The 25252-nt window shown below is 43.4% G+C and overlaps 1 protein-coding gene across 2 annotated transcripts in view; it reads right to left on the bottom strand.

Moving 5' to 3' along the window:
- The window catches only part of armc3 (armadillo repeat containing 3), a 172832-nt gene that overhangs the window by 124683 nt on the left and 22897 nt on the right, over positions 1–25252 (bottom strand). For both annotated transcript variants that reach the window (XM_043690441.2, XM_043690446.2), the window contains exons 5-7: positions 16281–16406; positions 10120–10188; positions 8393–8568 (exon numbers count right to left, since the gene is read on the bottom strand). In XM_043690441.2, coding sequence (XP_043546376.1) covers positions 8393–8568; positions 10120–10188; positions 16281–16406 — 371 coding nt within the window. The remainder of the gene's footprint in view (positions 1–8392; positions 8569–10119; positions 10189–16280; positions 16407–25252) is intronic.

Genomic DNA, 25252 nt, shown 5'->3' with positions numbered 1-25252 from the left:
TTGTCCCAGTGGTAATCTTGACATTATTATTTTGGAGATTGTGCATTTAAAATTAGCTCCTAACTGTTCAAATTCTTTCATCAGAACCTCTTTAATCATCTTATCAATGTTACTGAAATCAAAACAGATATTGGCAACTCCCACTCCAAGTTCTTCTTTACCCTGAAGCAGATGTTATTGACCCTGACACTGGGCAGGCAACACAGCCTTCAAGACACATGCTCATAATTACACAAAAGAACATCAATTCTCCTAACTTTGCCGTCCCTAACACTGCTATTATCTCACCACATTTCAATAGCTCCCTGTATGATGGTGCAGTGGTCAGTCTGCTCATCAACCTTGCAGTTCCTGTTCTCATCCACACAGATTGCAAGAGCTACATTACATTAGACAATTGCAAAGGCTGCATCTACTTGAAAACTAAGTCATCAGTCCCTTGAACCGCCTCACTTGCAGTCACATGGTTCTGTCATTGGTCACAGACCAAGTCTGAATTAATCCAAGGAGTGTGACAAGTTCCAGGACCAAAGTATCTGGGTAACTTACCTCTTCCCTGAGGTGGCTGCATGTGTGCAGCTCAGATTCCAGTTCTCAGCTTGGATCCAAATTTATTTGAGCTGCAAACACTTGCCACAGAAAAGTTCACTCTGGATTAAATTGGTGTTCAGCAGCTCCCAGCTACAGCAACAGCACATTATCTGTCCTGCCATCTCCATAGTACTTTATTTATTAAATAATCTCCTTTGTATCACTGTTCTGGACACTTGAAGACTCCCCTGCCATTTACGCTTCATTGTATTTTTAAAAAATTTACAACCACACTTTTACCTTCCAAGTATTCAACATTCATTCATTCTTCTTTATCCTTTCACACCACATTGGTATTTCTGGAAAGGCCAGCATTTGTTGTTTCTAAACTGAGTGACTTTCTAGATCAATCCAGAGAGCAGTTAAGAGTCAAGCATGCTGCTTTAGGACTTGAGGTGCATGAAGACCGGATCAGATAATTTCTCTCCCCAAGAGACACTGATGAACCTGAAACAGAAACAGAAATTGCTGGTGAAACTCAGAAGTTCTGGCTGCATCTATGGGAAGAAAGCAGAGTTAACAGTTTGAGTCCAGTGACTTCTGATGAAGAGTCACTGAACTCAAAACGTTAACTCTGTTTTCTTCCCAGAGATGCTGCCAGCCCTGAGTTTATCAGCAACAGTTTACTGTTTTTGGTTCAGATATCCAGTATTTGCAATTCTTTGTTTTATCTTGATGAACATGATGAGTTTTTACAACAACTTCATAGCGTAGAAAACTCTCCTAATGGACTGGTGTGAGGTCAGAAGTCACACGATACCAGGTTATATTCCAACAGGTTTATTTAAAATCACAAGCTGCTCCTTCATCAGAAGAAGTGAAGAGAAGCACATAGGCACCCCAGTCCAACACCAACAGCTCCACACCATGGACTGGTGTGAGTAATGGCATGAAAGTTGGGATTTTCATCTCAAGCTTGAACCAGTGACTTCAGAACCTCATTATTGAGCAGTGACTATCTTATTTCCATATGTTTGCAAATCTTTAAACAGCCAACTTGCCTTGTTTATAATCACTTCCAAATCATCTTTTCCTCCACCAAAAAATTAGATAAGTCCCTGAAAAGTAAATCAGAGTGGGGTCCTGGCAACTGGAGCTTGCTGATTGCTTGTTCCGGTCAACAGTTTGTTTACCCTTATGTCCCTGAATGTTCCATGGCTAACAACCTCCTTGACCCTTTGTCCATGAAAGGTGGCACTGGCAAACTGCATTTGCATGTGGGATACACAAACTTGAGTTTAGAAACGTCAAAGGTATACTTCATTGAAACTACATTTCTATCTGCCAACTATTCAACATTTTTCTTTATCTTTTCACGCCACATGGATATTTCTGGAAAGGCCAGCATTTGTTGTCCTTAAGATTAGAGTAGTGCTGGAAAAGCACAGCAGGTCAGGGAGCATCCGAGGAGTAGGAAATTTGACGTTTCGGGCAAAAGCCCTTCATCAGGAATGAGGCTGGGAGCCTTGGGAGTGGAGAGATAAATGGGAAGATGGGTTGGGCTATGGGAAAGGTAGTGGAGAGTGCAATAGGTGGACGGAGGTGGGGTATAGGTGATAGGTCAGAGAAGAGGGTGGAGCGGATAGGTGGGAAAGAAGATTGACAGGTGGGACAGGTCAGGAGGGTGGTGCTGAGTCAGAAGGTTGGAACTGAGGTAAGGTGGGGGGAGGGGAAATGAGGAAACTGGTGAAGTCCACATTGATGCAACGGAGTTCAAGGGTTCCGAGGTGGAAGATGAGGCGTTCTTCCTCCAAGCATCGGGTGGTAAGGGAGTGGCGATGGAGGAGGCCCAGGACCTGCATGCCCTCGGCAGAGTGGGCGGGGGAGTTGGAACGTTCAGCCATGGTTGATTGCTGCGGGTGTCCGGGAGATGTATTCTGAAGCGCTCTATGAGTTGGCATCCTGTCTCCCCAATTTAGACGAGACCGCCTCGGGAGCAACGGATGCAGTAAATGAAATGCGTGGAAGTGCAGGTAAAGCTTTGATGGATGTGGAAGGCTCCTTTGGGGCCTTGGATGGAGGTGAGGGGGGTGCTGTGGGCGCAGACTTTGCAATTCCTGCGGTGGCGGGAGAAGGTGCCAGGAGGGGAGGGTGGGCTAGTAGGGGGCATGGACCTGACCAGGCAGTCGCTGAGGGAGAGGTCTTTACAGAAAGTGGATAGCGGGGGGGAGGGAAATATATGTCTGGTGGTGGGGTCCCGTTTGTAAGTGGTGGAAATGTTGGCAGATTTCCTGCACTTCCAGACATGTCATTTACTGTATCTGTTGCTCCTGATGCGGTCTCCTCTACATTGGGGAGACTGGCCGCCTACTTGCAGAGCGCTTCAGAGAACATCTCCAGGACTCCTGCACCAATCAAGCCCACCACTCTGTGGCTGAACATTTCAACTCTGCTTCCCATTCTGCCGAGGACATACAGGTCCTGGGCCTCCTCCATCACCACTCCCTCACCACCCGTTGCCTGGAGGAAGAACACCTCATCTTCCACCTTGGAACCCTTCAACCCAATGGCATTAATGTGGACTTCATCAGTTTCCTCATTTCCCCTCCCCCACCACCTCACCCCAATTCCAACATTCCAGCTCAGCACCATCCTCATGACCTGTCCCACCTGTCAATCTTCCTTCCCATCTATCCACTCCACCCCCTCTCTGACCTATCACCTTTACCACACCTCCATCCACCTATTGCACTCTCAGCCACCTTCCCCCCAGCTCCACCCACCCCCCATTTATCTTTCCACCACCGAGGCTCCCAGCCTCATTTCTGATGAAGGGCTTTTGCCCAAAATGTCAATTTTCCTGCTCCTTGGATGCTGCCTGACCTGCTGTGCTTTTCCAGCACTACTCTAGCCCAACTCACAATGAAGCTGAGGCTGATGGAGTTCCAGAGTGTATTATGTTAAAGCAGAGTTCTGTGAGAAAGTGAAGACACCCTCAGAGACATGCAGATGAAGAATAAAAAGTGTTCTAATTATGGCACTGCCCAGATATCATTTGGTAATATTATCAGTAGTACATGAAATTCTTATGGCAGAACAAAAATAATACAGAAGACACATGCATCTATATTACAGGCATTTAACATGTCCAAGACTTCGTGTAAATTGTGTCATACATATCAAATTGTTGGAAAACCTCAACATCTAATAAGCCAGAATCTTTGATACCCAGATCACGTTTTGAAGAACCATTTAGTTGGGCTACAGTAGATTCTGTAGGATCAATACCAAGAACAAAAACAGTACATTAGTTTATCTTTAATGTTATGGATATGATAAAAGAATGGCAACTGGAAATTGTGTTAAGAACCATTCTAGCTGAGGCAGTGATGGAAAAGTTACCTCCATTTTTTTTTCACTCTATGGACTACCAATTGTGATACAATATGATTGGGATGTGACACTCATCTTAAGTTTTTCAGGTTATCAGCAGCAATTTGAATCTAAAACAACTGAAGCCAACGGTGCATCATTTGAAAATATGGGGAGCTTTGGACAGGTACCATCAGACTTTCAAATCATGATTAAGGCATACTGTCATGAATAATCACAGGATTGAGTTTTACTATTTACTACCAGAGAGTTCTCAAATGAATCTACTGGCTTTAGTCTGTTGGACTGTGTGGCCACATTTCTAGAAGGACTCACAGAAGCACGCAGCATTGAGGATTTGAGAAGTGAAAATGAAATAAAGGGCATATACATTCTACAACTTGAACATTTCAAGCGAGAGATGAAGCATTGGTATCACTGGATCTGAAAGTAAAATTCAGTAGTCCATACAAGGCAATTAAGATTAGAAAGAAGTGACTTATCTGACATATACTCCAGATCACAGGAAGAAGAATAGGTTATTTTACATAAACATTTTGAGCCCAAATCATCGCTGGGAAGAGAATAAGGAGGAACAAGTGTATCAGGAGGTAAGAGTAGTGGAAGCTAACAGAGACAATAAGAGTGAGGTGGAAGGAGAGATAGGCAGTTTTTAAAGTGACCCTCCTACAATTTGATAAGCCAACACAGATATACTGGACAAATTAGACACTGTGTTCCAATATTTGGAAGGAAGGCAATGGCAGGAATTTCCAGAGGCCAGAGATAAGAGCACGTTGACTAAATATGCCCTCCCATTTCCTAGTCACTGACAATCCCACGACCTTTACAACAATGTGACTCGCTTCCATCAAAATGAATAGGTCTGATCCACTTTGCTATAAAGACAAAGATCAAGAGCGAACTCAAAAAAAATTAAACATGTTCTGTTAGCAATGACAAAAAAGGTGACTGATCACTCCCTAATGCCTATAGTTGCTAGTTTATCATGTGACCTAGGAGGACAAGCTCTGGGCCCAAGCTTTGCACTAGTCTGGGCTAGCTGGTTGTACAGCCCCAGCAAGGACTGTGACAGAGGCGCAGGATGCAAATGTACAGATGGATTCTCTGTCGCCAGTGGTAGCCTGTTGTCTTATATTATGTAAGCATCGTTGCAATAACTAGCACTGTTAATACTTGCCTTGAGAGGTGTTTGCAGAATTTTATACTAAAAAGCTGATAGCCATTATATCTGGTGCAAGTTATTAATTCATATAGTATCATGCCTCTGCCTTTTTATCAGTTTTGCAATTTTCTTTTCATGTAATGATCCCATTACTTTGAATGTCACAATTGAAACAGCCTTCTCAGCACATTAAGGCAGTTGCATTTCTGCAACCACTTGCTGCTTAAAAAGATTTTTTCCTCATTTTGCTATTCCTTCTTTTGCCAATCTCTATCCTTTCATCAATAGAAACAGTCACTGCCTGTCCACCATTGTTTCCTATGTGGGAAGGGAAACTCTGAATTCGTGAGAAACTTGCAATTTGCACCATAAGCTCAGCAGGAAAATAAAAAAACCCACTCCCTTTCACTGGACATTAGCTTTCACAGTAAAACCTACTGTGCTGCAACCAACCTAGTGTTGAGCAAACTTGAGGGTCTAAAGGTAGATTAGTCCCCTAATCCCGATGGAATGCACCCAGAGTGCTGAAAGTTACAGTAGATACGTTCGTGGTAATTAACCAAAATTTACTGGACTTCAGGCAGGTCCCAGCGGACTGGAAGACAGCGAATGTCATGCCGCTGTTTAAAAAAACGTGTAGGCAAAAGGGATGTAACTATAGTCAGTTTGCTTAACATCTGTAGTCAGGAAACCGTTGGAGGCATACCATCATCATAGTGAGACATCTGGATGGAAAGGATTCCATCAGGCAGACGCAGCATGGATTCAGTAAGGAATGGTCATGTTTGACAAACTTACTGGAGTTCTTTGAGGATGTAACAAGTGTGGTGGATGGAGGGATATGCATACTTGGATTTCTAGAAGGCATTAGATAAGGTGCTGCATAAAAGACTCATCCATAAGATTGCATGGAGTTGCAGGGAATTCACGAGCATGGATAGAGGACGGGTTAACCATTAGAAAGCAAAGATTTGGGGAAAAATGGGTGCTTCTCTGGTTGGAAATCAATGGTGAGCGGGGTGCTGCAGGGGTCAGTGTTGGGCCTGCAATTGCTCATAATATATATAAATGATTTGGATGAGGAGACCGAATGTAACATATCCAAGTTTGCTGATGAGACTAAACTGAATGGAAAGGCAAACTGTGCAGAGGATGTGGAGGGTCTGCAGAGAGATTTCAATAGGTTAAGGGAGAGGGCAAGAATCTGGCACATGGAGTACAATGTTGGCAAATGTGAGATTATCCTCTTTGGAAGTAAAAATAAGTCAGAGTATTATTTAAATGGTGAAAGATTGCAGCATGCTGTTGTGCAGAGGGACTTGGGAGCACTCACACGTGAATTGCAAAAAGTTGATTTACAGGTACAAGAGGTAATAAGGAAGGCAAGCGGAATATTGGATTTCATTGTTAGAGGGATTGAATTTAAGAGCAGAGATGTACAAGGTGTTGGTGAGGCTGCACCTAGAGTAGTGTGTGCCGTTCTGGTCTCCTTACTTGAGGAAGGATAGGAGAAAGTGAGGACTGCAGATGCTGGAGATCAGAGCTGAAAATGTGTTGCTGGAAAAGTGCAGCAGGTCAGGCAGCATCCAAGGAGCAGGAGAATCGACGTTTCAGGCATGAGCCCTTCTTCAGGAGGAAGCCCTTCTTCTTGAGGAAGGATATACTGGCTTTGGAGGCGGTGCAGAGGAGGTTCACCAGATCGATTCTGGAGATGAGGGGGTTACCTGATGAGGAGAGGTTGAGCTGCCTGGACTGTACTCGCTAGAATTTAGAAGAATGAGGGGAGGATCTTATAGAAGCATGTAAAATAAGAACAGGCAAGCTGTTTCCACTGGTGGGTGAGACTAGGACTAGGGGACATGGCCTCAAGATCATGGGAAGTAGATTTAGGACAGAGATGAGGAGGAATTGCTTTTTCTAGGGAGTAGTGAATCTATCGAATTCTCTGCCCAAAGAAACAGTAGAGGCAGCTTTATTAAATATATTCAAGACACAGTTGGATGGATTTTTGCATGGTAGAGGAATTAAGGGTTATGGGTGTAATGCAGGTAGGAGCTGAGACAATGGAAAGATCAGCCATGATCTTAATGAATAGCAGAGCAGGCTCGACGTGGCAAATAGCCTATTCCTGCTTCTATTACTATAAACTATGAGGTGTGGAAAACAGGAAAAAGGACAGACCATTCAGCCTTTAGAGCATGTTCTGCCATTCAATATGTTCACAGCTGACATCTAACTCGGTATCCTGTTCCTGCATTCTCTCCATTCCCTTTGATCACTTTAGACTCAAGATCCACACCTAACTCCTCCTTGAAAACATTCAATATTTTGGCCTCAATCACATTCTGGGGCAGAGAATTTCACAGGCTCACCACTCTCTGGGTGAAGACATTTCTCTTCATTTTGGTCCGAAGTGACCACCCTGCACCCTTAAACTGTGACTGCTGGTTCTGTATTCCCCATTCATCAGAAACATCCTTCCTGCATTTACCCTGTTAGAATTTTATAGGTTTCTAGGAGAACCCCGCTCCTGATTCTTCTAAATTCAAGTGAATATGTTCTTAACCGATCTAATTTCACATCATACCTCAGTCCTTCCAACCACAACTGTCCCACCGCACAACAGTTTGCCTCCTATGCCACTGGTGAAAGCAGGAAAAAGTCTATCATTGGTTAGTTAAATAGCTCAATTGGGCTTTGGGGGTGGGAGAGAGGTTTTTCTACCTGCGCTATAACTGGTAAAACACAGAACCGAGGTTGCTGGAAATCAGAAACAAAAACAGAAATTGTTGGGAAAACTCAGCAAGTCTGGCAGCACCTGTGGAGAGAAAGCAGAGTTGATGTTTTCAGACTAGTGACCCTTCTTCAGAACATCATTCTTCATTAACTCTGCTTTCTCTCCACAGATACTGTCAGCCCTGCAGAGCTTTCCCAGCAATTTCAGTTATTGTCAATGCCATACTTTGTTGTTTCATGGCCCCACTTTCCCTATCTCCTAGGCCAGTCCCAGAGGACTATAAACTGAATAAATATGGATTGGCTTGGTTTAGAATTTGATTTGAAATCAATGGTATGGAATAAGGCAGGAAGGTAAATTTGATAAATAGATCAATCATGATCTCATTGAATGGTAAAGTAGACTTGATGGCTGAATGCTCTATTTCTGCTCCAATGTTTTAAGAAAAATATCATAATAGCAATCTCCATGAATTCTAAACTTTTTAAATGGTTTCACATATTGGTTATATTTGTTGAATTAATACAACACTAAGTCAACCATAATTGAAGAAAAATAATTCTTACCTTAACTAAATTTGAAATACACTCAATGGAATTCTTTTGAACATCAGGGTCAGGGCTTGAAAGAAGTTGAATAAGTGGTCCCAGCCCACCTTTCTCATAAATTTCCACTTTACTCGTGAAATCAATAGACATAGAAGATAGACACAGTGTAGCAAGTTCATGGACAACAACATCATCTGCAGTGAAGGCATAAGAAAACAATAAACAAAAATAAACCAATAAAATCTCTCTTTTTTTCTCTGTTACAGTTCAATATGTCACAATCACACACCTATTTTTCTAATTAATCTGCTCAGAGAGATGTGACTGCACACCCCTGGAGCAGATGGGGCTTGAACCTGAGCCTCCCAGTCCAGAAGCAGGGACACTGTGCCATGAGTGCACACGACTCACATACAACAAAAATTCAAAGATCGGAATAAAATGGATCCTATTCCTTCTTAATGGGTTCTTCTGACCTGGAATCAAAAATTAAAAGGCAGTTTAATTACCCTTTAGCTGAGCTCAAGTGTTTAATAGAACTGTAATTATTTTCTTTTGCTTCTTACGTGACTTCATCAGAGGTGTGAGTACAAAAGAAGTCTAAACCTAACCACAAAACATCAGACTGATCCATACTTCATGCTACACATTAGGAAGGCCACAAATCAAGTATTACTGCTTGGCCTATAGGCCTTTGCAATATCAAACCAAGAACTTCACCAAGCATGTAGTTTATCTCTATGCAAAACAGTCTTGTCAAATGCCAAATTAAATCAAAGAGTAATTAATCTTAAATAATTGATGATTTCTTTAAATATTGTTAGTGGGTTGAGTTTGGTGGGTGGTCCCTCATTCTGCTTAAACTACGTTCAGCCAATGTAATACAAGTCTTAATAAAAGTGCCTTTATTCCAAGGATGGTACACAATTGGACAAATATATGCTGTGTAACATATATTTTAAAATGCTACAGGAATGGTATAAGAAATATTAGGGAGTTCAACATAAACTTAAACAGTAAGCTGACATGTTAAAGGTTGAGGAGGACAAGTATTCATCATCATTGATTTTTTTCTCATCATCTTGTATGCCATTCCAGTCTACACAACATAACCAATTGGAAGGAGAGACTGCTTAAGGGATCCATATCCGCAAAAATATTGTATTGTAAAACATGCAACATGAGGACAATAATGGTAAACATTTGACTGAAACTCAATTTAAAGCATTAAAAAGTGATAAGATAGGCCATACAAGACTGAGATGAGGAGAACCCTCTTCACTTAAAGAATGGCGAAATTCTCTTCCAATCAGGCTGAGGCCAAGTCACTCAATATATTTAAGAAAGAAATAAATGGATAGATTTTGAGACACTAAAAATGTGAAGAGATATGTGTAGAGAACAGGGATGTAACATTGAGGTAGAGGATTGGCCATGATCACACTGAGTGGCACAGCAGGCTCCATTTATCAAATGGATGACTCCTGCTCCTTTATTTATGTTTCGATGGGTGGACCAGAAGCTAATTTAAATTAGTTTGTAGTCAAAACGTTTTGTTATGATTCTGTAACAGAAGTCATCTAAATTAAAATTTTGTTGATGTCAAACATTTTGTTGGCACAGCAAAAGGTTATGAAAAATAAGCAATAATCTGGGCAGAACTATGTTCCGTGTTTCACTGAATTTGTTTCTCAGATTCAAGACATCTATGGATTCCTCATAATAAAAGTAAGATTTAGAGTTACCATCTGGAGCTAGGCATGCAATAATGGATGGTAGAAAATCCAACTGCCTCATTGATTTTCGAACTTCACCTGAAAAAAATGAAAACATCAGCAGGAAGGAAATAAATGAATAGCTATAAATATTTTTAGTCACTTTACCAAAGCAGAACAGTTGCAACCAAAGACTATTTTGTTCAAAAACACTACAAATAATTACTCAAAAAGAGAGTAGCATTTTAATATGGAGCAGTGTGTGTATGTTTTAGTCTTGGATTAAAGTAGCCAAAGACGCAAAAGTGTTTTGAAAACTGCTCCAACAAGCTGATTACCAATCCAGGTATCTTCAGCATGTTGTGTGCTCCCCAGACCAGAAATATAAATGTGTTAACTGTTCCATGAAAGCATTACTTCAATGCATAATTGTATTTAATAAAGCTTCCACAGTTTTATGCTCATTATTCAATAGCTCTTGAAACCAAAGTTTGCATACAGCAGCAATTTCTGGGTCTCATTGTATCAGGAAAACATTTCAATAAACCAGTGCTCTTATCTGCCACTGGAAAAGATTTGTTCAAAATACTTATGGTGTAATATTTGTTTCTAAACTTTGCAGAAATTCAAATTCAGATTAGATTTGGATGTGTGCCATCTTATTTTTCTTACTTTGGGCCTCAGACAATGCACAACAGCAACACACAGCTGTTAAGAGATTTACAGGTGATGAGTAGAGCAGGAAGCAGAAGAGTCAAGGTTAGAGGTACAACCCATGTAACTGGGTTTTTTTTGTAGATTAGAATCCTTATAGTATGGAAACAGGCCCTATGGCCCAACAAGTCCACACCGACCCTCCGAAGAGTAACCCACCCAGACCCATTCCCCTACCCTATAGTGTTAGGTGCATTAGTCAGAGGTAAATATAGGGTAAGGGAATGGGTCTGGATGGGTTACTCTTCAGAGGGTTGGTGTGGACTTGTTGGGCCAAATGGCCTGTTTCCATACTGTAGGGAATCTAATCTATATTTAGCCCCTGAGTAACGCACCTAACACTATGTGCAATTTAGCATGGCCAATTCACCTAACCTGCACATCTTTGAATTGTGGGAGGAAACCCAGAGCACCCCGAGGAAACCCACGCAGACACGGGGAGACTGTGCAAACTCCACACAGATAGTCACCCGAGGTGGGAATTGAACCCGGTTCCTTGGTGCTGTGAGGCAGCAGTGCTAACCACTGAGCCAACATGCCGCCACCGTATACAAGCAGAGGTTCGACTTCAAAAAAAAGGAGTATTTCCAGAGGCTCAAGTACTTGGTTCAGGTGGTGAAAGACATTTGCAGGCTCTAGAAGACATCCTCCCTGTTGGACCTACTGGCCATTCAAGACCAGTGGCTGTGCAAGTGTCCACTGTCCTCTAATGACATTCAAGACGTTTGCTATCATCTGAGTCAAAACAGCCTGTTTAGTTAGCACCCCATAGACTAGCTTAAATATTCATTACCTCTAACACTGATACATAGTGCCAGTATTTTCAGTTCTTGTTATCCACAAGAAATAGGGGCAAAGACTTCCTGTGGTTAAAAAAAAGGCAGCTACCACTTCTATGTGCCACAAAGGACCAAGCCATGTTTACTGAGGCAGACTGGATGAGACGATAGTGAAAGATAAAAGATGGTGTTGGGAACAGACTTTGCAAGTACACGAATGCATGGGTAGTAAATCAACAAACAACTAGTACTGCATGTATGCACCGTCCACAAGATAGCCTGCAAAAAACTCACCAAGACTCCTTTGACAGGAGTCTAAATTTGTGACCTCTCCTGTTCAGAAAGTCAGGGGTAGCAAACAAAAGGGAACATCAACAGCTCTGAATGCTCCTTTAAATCACACATCATCCTGACTAAGAACCATATTGCTGTTCCTTTACTGTCACCTGTAACTCCCTTTCTAATAGGGCTGGGGACTTAAGAATCAGGAGTCATCCACAATTCAGCCCTTTGAGTCCGTTCCACCATTCAATAGGATAATAGCTGATCTCATCCTGGCCTCAACTCTACATTCCTGCCCATTCTCCATCACCCTTCAAGCCATTACGAATTTAAAAATCTATCTTTTCCTTAAATTTACTCAATATCCCAGCAACCACTGCACTCCGGTGTAGTGAATTCCACAGATTCATGATTCTTTGAAAGAAGTACTTTCTCCTTATTCTATTTTAAGTCTGCTATCCCTTATCCAAAAACAATGAGCTCTCATTCTAAATTGCCCAAAATGAGAAAACCTTCTATGCCTACGTGGTCAATCCCATTCAGCATCTTATGAATCTTATTTAGATATTTCGAAAGAAGTTTGAAGGTGATAGCTGAGGAGATTATAGAGGCATTGGTGGTGATCTTTCAGGAATCACTGGAGTCAGAGAGAGTCACCAAGGGGCTGGAAAATGGTTAATGTAACATCCCTGTTTAAGAAGGGAGACCGGTAGAAAACAGGAGACTACAGGCAGTTAACCTGAATTTGGTCGTTGTTGGTAAGTTTGCAAATGACACAAAGGTAGAGGGACAGGTAGTGTTGAGGAGGCAAGGAGGCTGTAGAATGACTTGGACAGGCTAGAAGAGTAGGCAAAGAAGTGGCAGATGGAATACGATGTGGGAAAGTGTGAGGTTATGCACTTTGGTATGAAAAAGAGAGAGATAAGACTATTTTCTAATCGGTGAAGGGCCTTAGAAATCTAAAGCGCAAAGGGATTTGTGAGTCCTAGTTCAGAATTCTTTTAAAATTAACAGGCAGGTTCATTAGGCAGTTAGGAAGGCATTGCAATGTTAGCAATCATTTCGAGAATACAAGAGCAGAGATGTACTGCTGAGACTGTACAAGGCTCTGGTTAGACCGCATTTGGAACATAATGAGCAGTTTTAGGCCCAGTATCTAAGGAAGGATGTGCTAGCATTGGAGGGAGCCCACAAGAATGATTCTGGGTTGAAGAGATTGTCATATGAAGAGTGGTTGAAGACTCTAGGTTTTTACTTGACAGATTTTAGAATGATAAGGATGAGGGGGGATCTGATTGATGTGACTTGATTTGATTTATAATTGTCACGCGCAGTGAAAAGTTTTGTTTAGCATGCAATATAGGCAGATCACACAATACAAGGTGCATATAGGTAATAGAACAGAGCAAGGAATACAATTTTATAGCTACAGAGATGGTGCACAAACAGTGAGGTCAATATTTAATTTGAAATTTGAGAGGTCCATTCAGAAGTCTAATACCAGCAGGGAAGAAAATGTTCTTGAACCTATTGGTACACATGCTTAAGATTTTGTACCTTCTGCCTGATGGAAGAAGTTGGAAGACATTGTAACGGGGTCTTCAATTAAGTTGGCTGCCTTTCCAAAATAGCAAGTAGTACAGATGGAGTCAATGGATGGAAAGTTGGCTTGCATGATGGACTGGGCTGTGTTCACAACTCTCTGTTGTTTCTTACAGTCCATGGTAGAGCAGTTGCCATACTAGGCTGGGATCCTTTCCGGATTGAAAATGATAGAATACTGAGAGGCCCGGATCAAGTGGTCAGGGAGAAGATGTTTCCAGCAGTAGGAGAGACTAGGACATAAGAGCACACCCTCAGAGTGAAGGGATGACCTTTTAAAACTGAAATGAGGAGGAATTTATTCAGCCAGAAGATGGTTAATCCATGGAACTTATTGCCACAGAGCGCTGTGTAGGCCAAGTCAATGAGAGTATGTAAGACAGAGAGAGACAGATTCTTGATAGGCTAGGGATCAAGGATGTAGGGAGAAGGCAGGAGAACGGGATTGAGAAACATATCAGCCATGACTGATTAGCGGATCAGATTTGATAGGTCAAATGACTTAATTCTGCTCCTATATCTTATCATCCTCTCATTCTTGTACAATCTAAAGCATGTGGGCCTAAACTGCTCAATCTCTCTTCCTAAGACAAAGCCCTCATGAATCAATCTATTGAATATCCTCTGGACTGCCTCCAGTGCAGTTACATCTCTCAAGAAATGGAACCGAAACTGCATGCAATATTCCAGGAGCATCTCACTAATGCCTTATGCAGTTGCAGCAATATTCCCCTGCTTTTATACTCTATTCCTTTTACAATGAGTGCCAAAAGTCCATTTGCTTTACTTATTACCTACTGTGCCTGCATATTAGTTCTTTGCAATCCATGCACAAGGACACCCAGAATTCTGTAATTTCTCTCTATTTAGATAATAAGTTGCCTTTCCATTCCTCTGACTAAAATGGATAACCTAACACTTATTCACATTCAACTTGATCTACCAAATACTGATTGACTCATTCATCTAACCTGTCCATATCACTGCAATTTATGGTCCCTCCTGTTTTAGTGTCGTTTGCAAATTTGGTTGTAGCACTTTCTATCCCCCAGCCAAGTAATTAATGTAGATTGTAATCAGCTTGGGCCCTGTGGTAACATACTAATTACATCTTGCCACTTCCTTTAAGACCATAGGATACAGGCACTTGGCTTTCTTCAATCCCAAAAGTTTTCTCTTTGCTTTTTCCCTAGTAATGATTATTGTTCTAAGTTCCTCCCTTTCTATAAACACTGCATTATCTGTTATTGTTAGTTTGGTACTGGTATTCTCCACTGCGAAAACCAATGCAAAATACTTTTGAACCATTTTTATGTTCCCCACTATTAATTCTCTAGTCTCATCCTCCAAGAGATCAACAATCACTTTAGTTATCTGTTACCTTGTAGATACTTAGAGAAGCTTTTTTTATATTTTGTGCTTGCTTTCTTTCATAATTTACCTTTGCAATTGTTAATCCCTAAAATTTCCCAATCTTCCAGCCTGCCGTTGGCCTTAGTTTTTGTCTTGATAGAGTCAGAGACATACAGCACAGAAACAGACCCATTGGTCCAACCTATCCATGCCAACTATAATCCCAAAACTAAACCTGCCTGTGCTTCGCCCACAACCACCCAAACATTGTTTATTCACATACTTATCTAAATATCTTTTAAATATTCCAACTGTACCCGCATCCACCATTTCCTCTGTAAGTTCATTCCATACATACATCTGTATGTAAAACAGTTGTACATCTTGTCTTTTCTCAAACTTTCTCCGATCTCCTTAAAAATATGCCCCCAATAATGAAATCCCCCACCCTAAGAAAAGATATCTACCATTCACCTTTTCCATACCCATCATAATTTTATAAACCTCTTTCAGGTCACCCCTCAACCTTCAGTGGTTTAGTGAAAAGAAGTCCCAGCCTATCCAGCCTCTTCTTATATATAAATCAAACCTTCAATTCCTGACAACACTCTGGTAATTTTTTTCTCAATGCTCTCCAGCTTAATAATATCCTTCCTATAACAGAGCAACCAGAACTGGACACTGTAATCCAGAAGAGGCCTCACCAACGTCCTGTACAACCTAAATATGATTTCCCAACTCCTTAATTCAAAGATATATTATTTTTAACTTCCTTACTTCACCATGCATGTTTTTTCTCTGTCTTGCAATCTTTCTGCTTTTCTGGAATATATTTTAGTTTGGAGTAATTGACAGAGCACAATGTACTGCAACAGTTCAAGAAAGCAGCCCTCCATCACCTATCAAGGACATTAAGGAATGCGCAAAAATGTTGATTTTTCCAAAAGTGCTCAAATTCTAAAACAAAATTTTTGAAAAAAGTCACAATGGGCAAAACATGCTGGATATGGGTTCTATTTCTTCTTCTTAGATTGAGGATGACTTGATTCACTACGGTCCGATGGGTTCGAAGATCTCTAGCAAGTCTGAAACACAATCTGAACCTTTCACATGTGGGACAGGTGGTGATTGAAGGGTCTGGCACACAAGTTGTCTTAGTTTTCTGCTTTGTTTCTTTTAAATTTCAACAATGCCATCAATAACCATGACAAAATTAAGATTAATCATTATGTATAATCAATCAGTCTTTCCTTGAATGCAAAATCTACTGTTTATCTCTGTCAGTCTTTCTCCTACAATATTTGGAATTTCAAAACAAGCAAGGCATCAGCTATTTCTTGATTTATTTTGTATTCTGTTTATTATTTCTTTCAATTTTAGTTACATGCTGCACTAAGTGCTTTGGTTATTTTGCTCTTTTTCTCCCCCCCAAGGCCATTAGATCCAGTCACAGATACTTACTATTGGTTGCCATCACTCCAAATCCCATTGTAGCATACATATGAATTTGTTTGTCATCATGGGATATTAATTTAGCCAACTTCGGAACAGCTCCAAGGGCCAGGAGAGCCATTTTGTTTTCATCACCTAAAACAAAACAACAGTTATCTGATCATAGATTCATAGAGTCATAGAGATGCACATCATGGAAACAAACCCTTTGGTCCAACCCATCCATACCAACCCAATCTAGTCCCACCTGCCAGCACCCAGCCCATATCCCTCCAAACTCTTCCTATTCATGTACCCATCCAAATGCCTTTTAAATGTTGCAATTGTACCAGCCTCCACCACTTCCTCTGGCAGCTCATTCCATACACATCCCACCCTCTGCATGAAAACGTTGCCCCTTAGGTCTCTTTTATATCATTCCCCTCTCATCCTAAACCTATGCCCTCAAGTTCTGGACTCCCCAACCCAGGGAAAAGACTTTGTCCATTTACCCTATCCATACCCCTCATAATTTTGTAAACCCCTATAAGGTCACCCCTCAGCCTCTGGCGCTCCAGGGAAAACAGCCCCAGCTTGTTCAGCCTCTCCCTATAGCTCAAGTCCACCAACCCTGGCAACATCCTTGTGAATCTTTTCTGAACCCTTTCAAGTTTCACAATATCTTTCCAATAGGAAGGAGACCAGAATTGCATGCAATATTCCAACAGTGGCCTAACCAATGTTCTGTACAGCCGCAACATGACCTCCCAACTCCTGTACTCAATACTCTGACCAATAAAAGAAAGCATACCAAACGCCTTCTTCACTATCCTATCTACCTGCAACTCCACTTTCAAGGAGCTATGAACCGGCACTCCAAGGTCTCTTTGTTCAGCAACACTCACCTCACATTTATCTGAATTAAACTCCATCTGCCACTTCTCAGCCTCTCCCTATAGCTCAAGTCCACCAACCCTGGCAACATCCTTGTAAATCTTTTTTGAACCTTTCAAGTTTCACACATCTCTCCGACAGGAAGGAGACCAGAATTGCACGCAATATTCCAACAGTGGCCTGACCAATGTCCTGCACAGCCGCAACATGACTTCCCAACTCCTGTACTCAATACTCTGACCAATAAAGGAAAGCATACCAAATGCCTTCTTCACTATCCTATCTACCTGCGATTCCACCTTCAAGGAGCTATGAACCTGCACTCCAAAGTATCTTTGTTCAGCAACACTCCCTAGGACCTTACCATTAAGTGTATAAGTCCTGCTAAGATTTGCTTTCCTAAAATGCAGCACCTTGCATTTATCTGAATTAAACTCCATTTGCCACTTCTCAGCCCATTGGCCCATCTGGTCCAGATCCTGTTGTAATCTGAGGTAACCTTCTTCGCTGTGCACTACACCTTCAATTTTGGTGTCATCTGCAAACTTACTAACTGTACCTCTTATGCTCGCATCTAAATCATTTACGTAAATGCCAAAAAGTAGAGGACCCAGCACCGATCCTTGTGGCACTCCACTGGTTACAGGCCTCGAGTCTGAAAAACAACCCTCCACCACCACCCTCTGTCTTCTACCTTTGAGCCAGTTCTGTATCCAAACGGCTAGTTCTCTCTTTATTCCATGAGATCTAACCTTGCTCACCAGTCTCCCATGGGGAACCTTGTCGAACGCCTTACTGAAGTCCATATAGATCACATCTACTGCTCTGCCCTCATCAATCTTCTTTGTTACTTCTTCAAAAAACTCAATCAAGTTTGTGAGACATGATTTCCCATGCATAAAACCATGTTGACTATCCCGAATCAGTCCTTGCCTTTCCAAATACGTGTACATCCTGTCCCTCAGGATTCCCTCCAACAACTTGCCCATCACCGATGTAAGGCTCACTGGTCTATAGTTCCCTGGCTTGTCTTTACCGCCCTTCTTAAACAGTGGCACCACATTTGCCAACCTCCAATCTTCCGGCACCTCGCCTGTGACTATCGATGATACAAATATCTCAGCAAGAGGCCCAGCAATCACTTCTCTAGCTTCCCACAGAGCTCCTGGGTACACCTGATCAGGTCCTGGGGATTTATCCACCTTTAACTGTTTCCAGACATCCAGCACATCCGCCTCTGTAATCTGGACATTTTGCAAGATGTCACCATCTATTTCTCTACAGTCGATATCTTCCATGTCCTTTTCCACAGTAAATACTGATGCAAAATATTCATTTAGTATCTCCCCCATTTTCTGTGGCACCACACGAAGGCTGGCTTGCTGATCTTTGAGGGACACTATTCTCTCCTGAGTTACCCTTTTGTCCTTAATGTATTTGTAAAAACCCTTTGGATTAACCTTAATTCTATTTGCCAAAGCTACCTCATATCCCCTTTTTCCCCTCCTGATTTCCTTCTTAAGCATACTCCTACTTCCTTTATACTTTTCTAAGGATTCACTCGATCTATCCTGTCTATACCTGACGTATGCTTCCTTCTTTTTCTTAACCAAACCCTCAATTTCTTTAGTCATCCAGCATTCCCTATACTTACCAGCCTTCCCTTTCACCCTGACAGGAATCCAGACTTTCTCTGGATTCTTGTTATCTCATTTCTGAAGGCTTCCCATTTTCCAGCCGTCCCTTTACCTGCGAACATCTGCCTCCAATCAGCTTTCGAAAGTTCTTGCCTAATACCGTCAAAATTGGCCTTTCTCCAATTTAGAACTTCAACTTTTAGATCTAGTCTATCCTATTCCATCACGATTTTAAAACAAATAGAATTATGGTCACTGGCCCCAAAATGCTCCCCCACTGACACCTCAGTCACCTGCCCTGCCTTATTTCCCAAGAGTAGGTCAAGTTTTGCACCTTCTCTAGTAGGTACATTCACATACTGAATGAGAAAATTGTCTTGTACGCACTTAAGAAATTCCTCTCCATCTAAACTTTTCACACTATGGCAGTCCCAGTCGATGTTTGGAAAGTTAAAATCCCCGAACTTAACTACCCTATTATCCTTACTGATAGCTGAGATCTCCTTACAAGTTTGTTTCTCAATTTCCCTCTGACTATTTGGGGGTCTATAATACAATCCCAATTAGGTGATCATCCCTTTTTTATTTCTCAGTTTCACCCAAATAACTTCCCTGGATGTATTTCTGGAAATATCCTCCCTCAGCACAGCTGTAGTGCTGTCCCTTATCAAAAATGCCACCTCCCCTTCTCTCTTGCCTCCCTTTCTATCCTTCCTGTAGCATTTGTATCTTGGAACATTCAGCTGCCAGTCCTGCCCATCCCAGAGCCATGTTTCTGTAATTGCTATGATATCCCAGTCCCATGTTCCTAACCATGCCATGAGTTCATCTACCTTCCCTGTTAGGCCCCTTGCATTGAAATAAATGCAGTTTAATTTATTAGTACTACCTTGTCCCTGCCTGCCCTGACTGATTCATTTATGATCTCAACTGTACCGGTCTCAGATTGATCTCTTTCCTCACTATCTCCCTGGGTCCCACCACCCCCCTGCCATTATATTAGCCCCCTTCCAATTTAGATGCAATCCGTCCTTCTTGTACAGTTCTCTTCTACCCCAAAAGAGATTCCAATGATCCAAAAATGTGAATCCTTCTCCCATACACCAGCTCCTCAGCCATGCATTCATCTGCTTTATCCTCCTATTCATGCCTTCACTCGCTTGCAGCACTGGGAGTAATCCAGATATTACTACCCTTGAGGACCTCCTTTTTAAATTTCTGCCTAACCCTCTGTAATCTCCCTTCAGAATCTCAACCTTTTCCCTTCCTATATCGTTGGTTCCAATGTGGACAATGACCTCTTGCTGGCCCCTCTCCCCTGTGAGAACATTCTGCACCCTCTCGGAGACATCCTTGATCCTGGCACCAGGGAAACAACACACCATTCTGCTTTTTCTCTGCTGGCCACAGAAAGTCTGTCTGTACCTTGAACTACAGAATCCCCTAACACAATTGATTTCTTGGAAGCCAACGTACCCCTCGTTGCATTAGAGCCAGTCTCAGAAACTTGCTTGTTTGTGCTATGTTCCCCTGAGAATCCCTGACAATTACTGCAGCCCTGGCTATTAGCACTTCGTATTGAGTCTGTATCAAGGTGCTAGCATTTCTATCAAAGGTGTTGGCTGGACCCAGACACTTTGGCGGGCAAAGTATGTTACTCATGTGTATTCTCTTCCCCCATCCACTTTAGCCCATGTTCTGCCTGAGGTTTGCATAGCCTTAGCTAAAGCATTTTTGAGCATTCTATTCATTCGCTCTATCATCCCTGAGCTCTGGGGGTGATAGGCAAATGTTTTGTCTATTGCTAAGTAATTGGCAGACAGACTTTATGACCTTGCCTGTAAAATGTGTCAAGCTGGAGGGGTATCCCCCACCTAAGGGGTTACCTCCTCCGCTAATAGTGTGACTACAGTGGTTGCAGTGCAGCTTTTGATCTGGAATGCTTCTACCCCCCAGCAGAATTGATATATGATGACCAGTCAATACACTTTCTCACGGAAGGGTGGTAGTGGACCTGTTAAACCTATCTGAAGGTGTTCCCAGGGTCCCCTAGGATTGGGCTGTTGTCCCATCTTAACTTTTATGGGTCTCCCTGGGTTGCACAGACCATGCATCTGCAGCAGTACCTGGCCACATTTCTTCCCATTCCCTTCCACCACCACCCTCTCCCTAGGTTTGCTATTATGGCCTCTCTACCTGTATGGGAGAGCCCTTGGTGCAATTCAGAGCAATGTGTTCTGTATGCATGCTGGTGCTACCACCTTGTCTGCTCGCCTCCAGACACCATCCTTCCCTTTGTACGCCCCCTGCAGTTTCCATTGCTCTCTCTCTCTCCCTGCGCAGTGTCCTCCTGTAGTGCCTATTGCAGTCTTGTTAATGGCTTCTTGCTCTAGGGCTTTCTGAGCTGCTCGGTCTGCTGCCTGATTTCCTTTGAATATCAGCCAATTTGGGCTCTCTTTTGCTAACTCCTTTTGATGGGCTTTTATTTTTATTACTGAAGCCTCTATTGGCTGTTCACTAGCACGCAATAGTGCCTGAATGGACTACACCGAAGGCATATTGACTGTCGGTATATACATTCACGGTTTTCCCTTTTGCTAGTTCCAGTGCTTTGGTGAGTGCTACCAGTTCTGCTACCTGTGCGGATGTACTTGCATCAATCCTTCTGGACATAACTGTTGCTAACGTATCACTTACCACAGCACATCCTGTTCAAGGCAACCCTGCTATGTATTTTCGTGACCCATCCACTAAGAGGGTCTCCTCAGCTGTGTCTAAGGAGGTATCTTTTACTCGTCCCCCATCTATATCCCCACAGTTGTGTGGTTCCCCTGCATCTAGAATTCCCTCAGCTGGTTTTTCTCCTGTATCCCTAACTATTACCACGGACCAACTTGGGGGTAAAAGAACTGCCTCCCACTTTGCCCTTCTCATATGGGAGACAGCCCTCAGTTTCCCTGTATTTAGATCTCTACTGGGATGTGCTTAGTGTGGAGGATGACATTCCCTGTCATTACTATGGGCTTGCTAACCCTAACGGCCCAAGCAGCGCAGTCCAAGGCTGCTATGCACCTGGGCAGTCTGGCGACTACTGGCCATTCTGTAGTAGAGTAGTACCCTACGGGCCTTCTCCTGCTACCGGGTCTTGGGTGACCACTGCGGAGTAAAATCCTTCCTCATTATGACAGTGGATGTGAAAATCCTTGCTGGGATCTGGCAGCCCTAGCTCGGGGGCTGATAGGAGTAGAGATTTAAGTTGATTGTATGCCTCCTCCTGTCCTGGCCCCCAGGTAACAGGTTCCAAGGCGGGCTTGCCTCCTTTAGTTAATCTTTGGATCAGTTCAGCCAATTTGCGAACTCGGGTATAAAGCTCTGACTGTAGTTGAATAGCCCCATGACCTTTCTGACTCCCCTGACAGTGGCAGGTCAGCGCATCATTTGAATTGACTTCTTGAGGTCATTGGGCATTTCTTTGAGTTCCTGGGATATAAGGTGTCCCAGTTATAAGATTTGTGTTTTGCCAATCTGTCTCTTTGTGGGGCTGACTTTTAACCCTGCGGTTGCCAATTCCTGCAATACTAGCCCTAAAGCTTCCTGGTGTCCTGACTCGGACTCTGAGGCAATTAGGATATCATCTACATATTGGAGGGCAGTGCTACCCTCTGGTAAATCTACTCTATTCAGAATGTTGCTCATCACTCTGTGAAAAATAGTGGGGCTGTTGTGGAACCCATGTGGCAGGCGAGTGCATGTGTACTACCTGTTCCTTACTGCAAAAGCTAATTTGTTCTGGGACTCAGGGCGTAACAGGATAGACCAGAAACCGTTGGCGACGTCTAAAACAGTAAAAATCTTGTGTTCAGGGGCCAAGCCATTTAAGATGGTGGAGGGGTCTGCTACAATGGGGTGCAATGGGGGGTTAATTCATTTAGGAGAAAGTGAGGACTGTAGTGCTGGAGATCAGAGCTGAAAATGTGTTGCTGGAAAAGCGCAGCAGGTCAGGCAGCATCCAAGGAACAGGAGAATCGACGTTTCGGGCATAAGCCCTTCTTCAGGAATGAGGAAAGTGTGTCCAGCAGGCTAAGATAAAAGGTAGGGAGGAGGGACCTGGGGAGGGGCGTTGGAAATCGATAGGTGGAAGGAGGTCAAGGTGAGGGTGATAGGTCGGAGTGGGGTGGGGGCGGAGAGGTCAGGAAGAAGATTGCAGATTAGGAAGGCAGTGCTGAGTTCAAGGGATTTGACTGAGACAAGGTGGGGGGAGGGGAAATGAGGAAACTGGAGAAATCTGAGTTCATCCCTTGTGGTTGGAGGGTTCCTAGGTGGAAGATGAGGCGCTCTTCCTCCAACCGTCGCGTTGCTATGGTCGGGCGATGGAGGAGTCCAAAGACCTGCATGTCCTTGGTGGAGTGGGAGGGGGAGTTGAAGTGTTGAGCCAAGGGGTGGTTAGGTTGGTTGATCCGGGTGTCCCAGAGGTGTTCTCTGAAACGTTCCGCAAGTAGGCGGCCTGTCTCCCCAATGTAGAGGAGGCCACATCGGGTGCAGCAGATGCAATAGATGATGTGTGTGGAGGTGCAGGTGAATTTGTGGCGGATATGGAAGTATCCCTTGGGGCCTTGGAGGGAAGTAAGGGGGGAGGTGTGGGCGCAAGTTTTGCATTTCTTGCGGTTGCAGGGGAAGGTGCTGGGAGTGGAGGTTGGGTTGGTGGGGGGTGTGGACCTGACAAGGGAGTCATGGAGGGAGTGGTCTTTTCGGAACGCTGATAGGGGAGGGGAGGGAAATATATCACTGGTGGTGGGGTCTGTTTGGAGGTGGCGGAAATGACGGCGGATGATACGTTTTATATGGAGGTTGGTGGGGTGGTAGGTGAGGACCAGTGGGGTTCTGTCCAAGTGGCGGTTAGAGGGGCGGGGCTCAAGGGCGGAGGAGCGGGAAGTGGAAGAGATGTGGTGCAGAGCATCGTCGACCACGTCTGGGGGGAAATTGCGGTCCTTGAAGAAGAAGGCCATCTGGGTTGTACGGTTTTGGAACTGGTCCTCCTGGGAGCAGATGCGGCGGAGACGAAGGAATTGGGAATATGGGATGTCGTTTTTACAGGGGGGAGGGTGAGAGGAGGTGTAGTCTAGGTAGCTGTGGGAGTCGGTTGATTCGGTCGCCCAAGATAGAAATGGAAAGGTCTAGGAAGGGGAGGGAGGAGTCTGAGACGGTCCAGGTGAATTTGAGGTCAGGGTGGAAGGTGTTGGTAAAGTGGATGAACTGTTCAACCTCCTCGTGGTAGCACGAGGCAGCGCCGATACAGTCATCGATATAGCGGAGGAAAAGGTGGGGAGTGGTGCCAGTGTAGCTGCAGAAGATGGACTGTTCCACATATCCTACGAAGAGGCAGGCATAGCTGGGGCCCATGCGGGTGCCCATGGCTACTCCTTTCGTTTGGAGGAAGTGGGAGGATTGGAAAGAGGGTGTCAGTGGAAGGGTACTGGTTAGTACGGCGGGAAAGGAAGAAGCGGAGGGCTTTGAGTCCTTCGTGATGGGGGATGGAGGTGTACAGGGTCTGGATGTCCATGGTGAAGATAAGGCGTTGGGGACCGGGGAAGCGAAAATCATGGAGGAGGTGGAGGGCGTGGGTGGTGTCCCGCATGGAGGAGGTGGAGGGCATGGGTGGTGTTAATTCATTTGGTCCTGTATAATCAATGATGAGCCTGTAGCTCCCCTCAGGCTTTAGTACTGGCAATGTTGGGGAATTAGTTGTACTTGTGGTTTCTTTCAGGATTCCCTGTTTCACTAGTCCTTTCACTATCTCCACAACTGCTTTTTGTGCTTCGGGTTTATTGGGTATTGCCAGTGGGGCTTATGCTCTGGTCTGAGAACCCTTATTGGGTCTATGTTAACTAGACCTGTATCTAACTTTATTTCTGCTCACACTCCAGGGATGGAGGAACAGATGGCTCCAAATCCCCCCTTTGCGAGGTTCAAGTCCCTACTGGTGACTGTAGCCACTTTAACAGTTTCAAGGTGACTTGTAAGTTTCCCAATCTCAGTCTTTCAACCGTCCTGCCTGGGCCAAATCAATTTCCCTTTTGCGCAATCAATTAGAACATTATATTCTCTTATGAGGTCATTGCCCATTATGGTTACCTCGTTATTTTGGCATACATAGAATTTCATGGGGATATATAGATATTGTTTCATTTTGGATGTAGGTTTGCTTGCTGAGCTGAAAGGTTCATTTCCAGACGTTTCATTACTCTACTAGATAACATCTTCAGTGGACCTGAAAATTCCTGCTTTCTATTTATACACTTGGGTTTCTTTGGGTAGGTGATGTCATTTCCTGTGGTGAAGTCACTTGCTGTTCCTTTTCTCAGGGGGTGGTAGATGGGGTCTAACTTGATATGTTTATTGAGAGAGTTCCAGTTGGAATTCTCATGCCTGTCTTTGTTTGGTTTGTACTAGGATGGATGTATTGTCCCAGTC

Source organism: Chiloscyllium plagiosum, unplaced genomic scaffold, assembly GCF_037043375.1.
Source record: "Chiloscyllium plagiosum isolate Xiang-an unplaced genomic scaffold, Cpla_swu_hap1 HiC_scaffold_5, whole genome shotgun sequence".
In the NCBI taxonomy this organism is placed as follows: domain Eukaryota; kingdom Metazoa; phylum Chordata; class Chondrichthyes; order Orectolobiformes; family Hemiscylliidae; genus Chiloscyllium; species Chiloscyllium plagiosum.
This window is presented reverse-complemented; position numbering and strand designations above follow the sequence as displayed.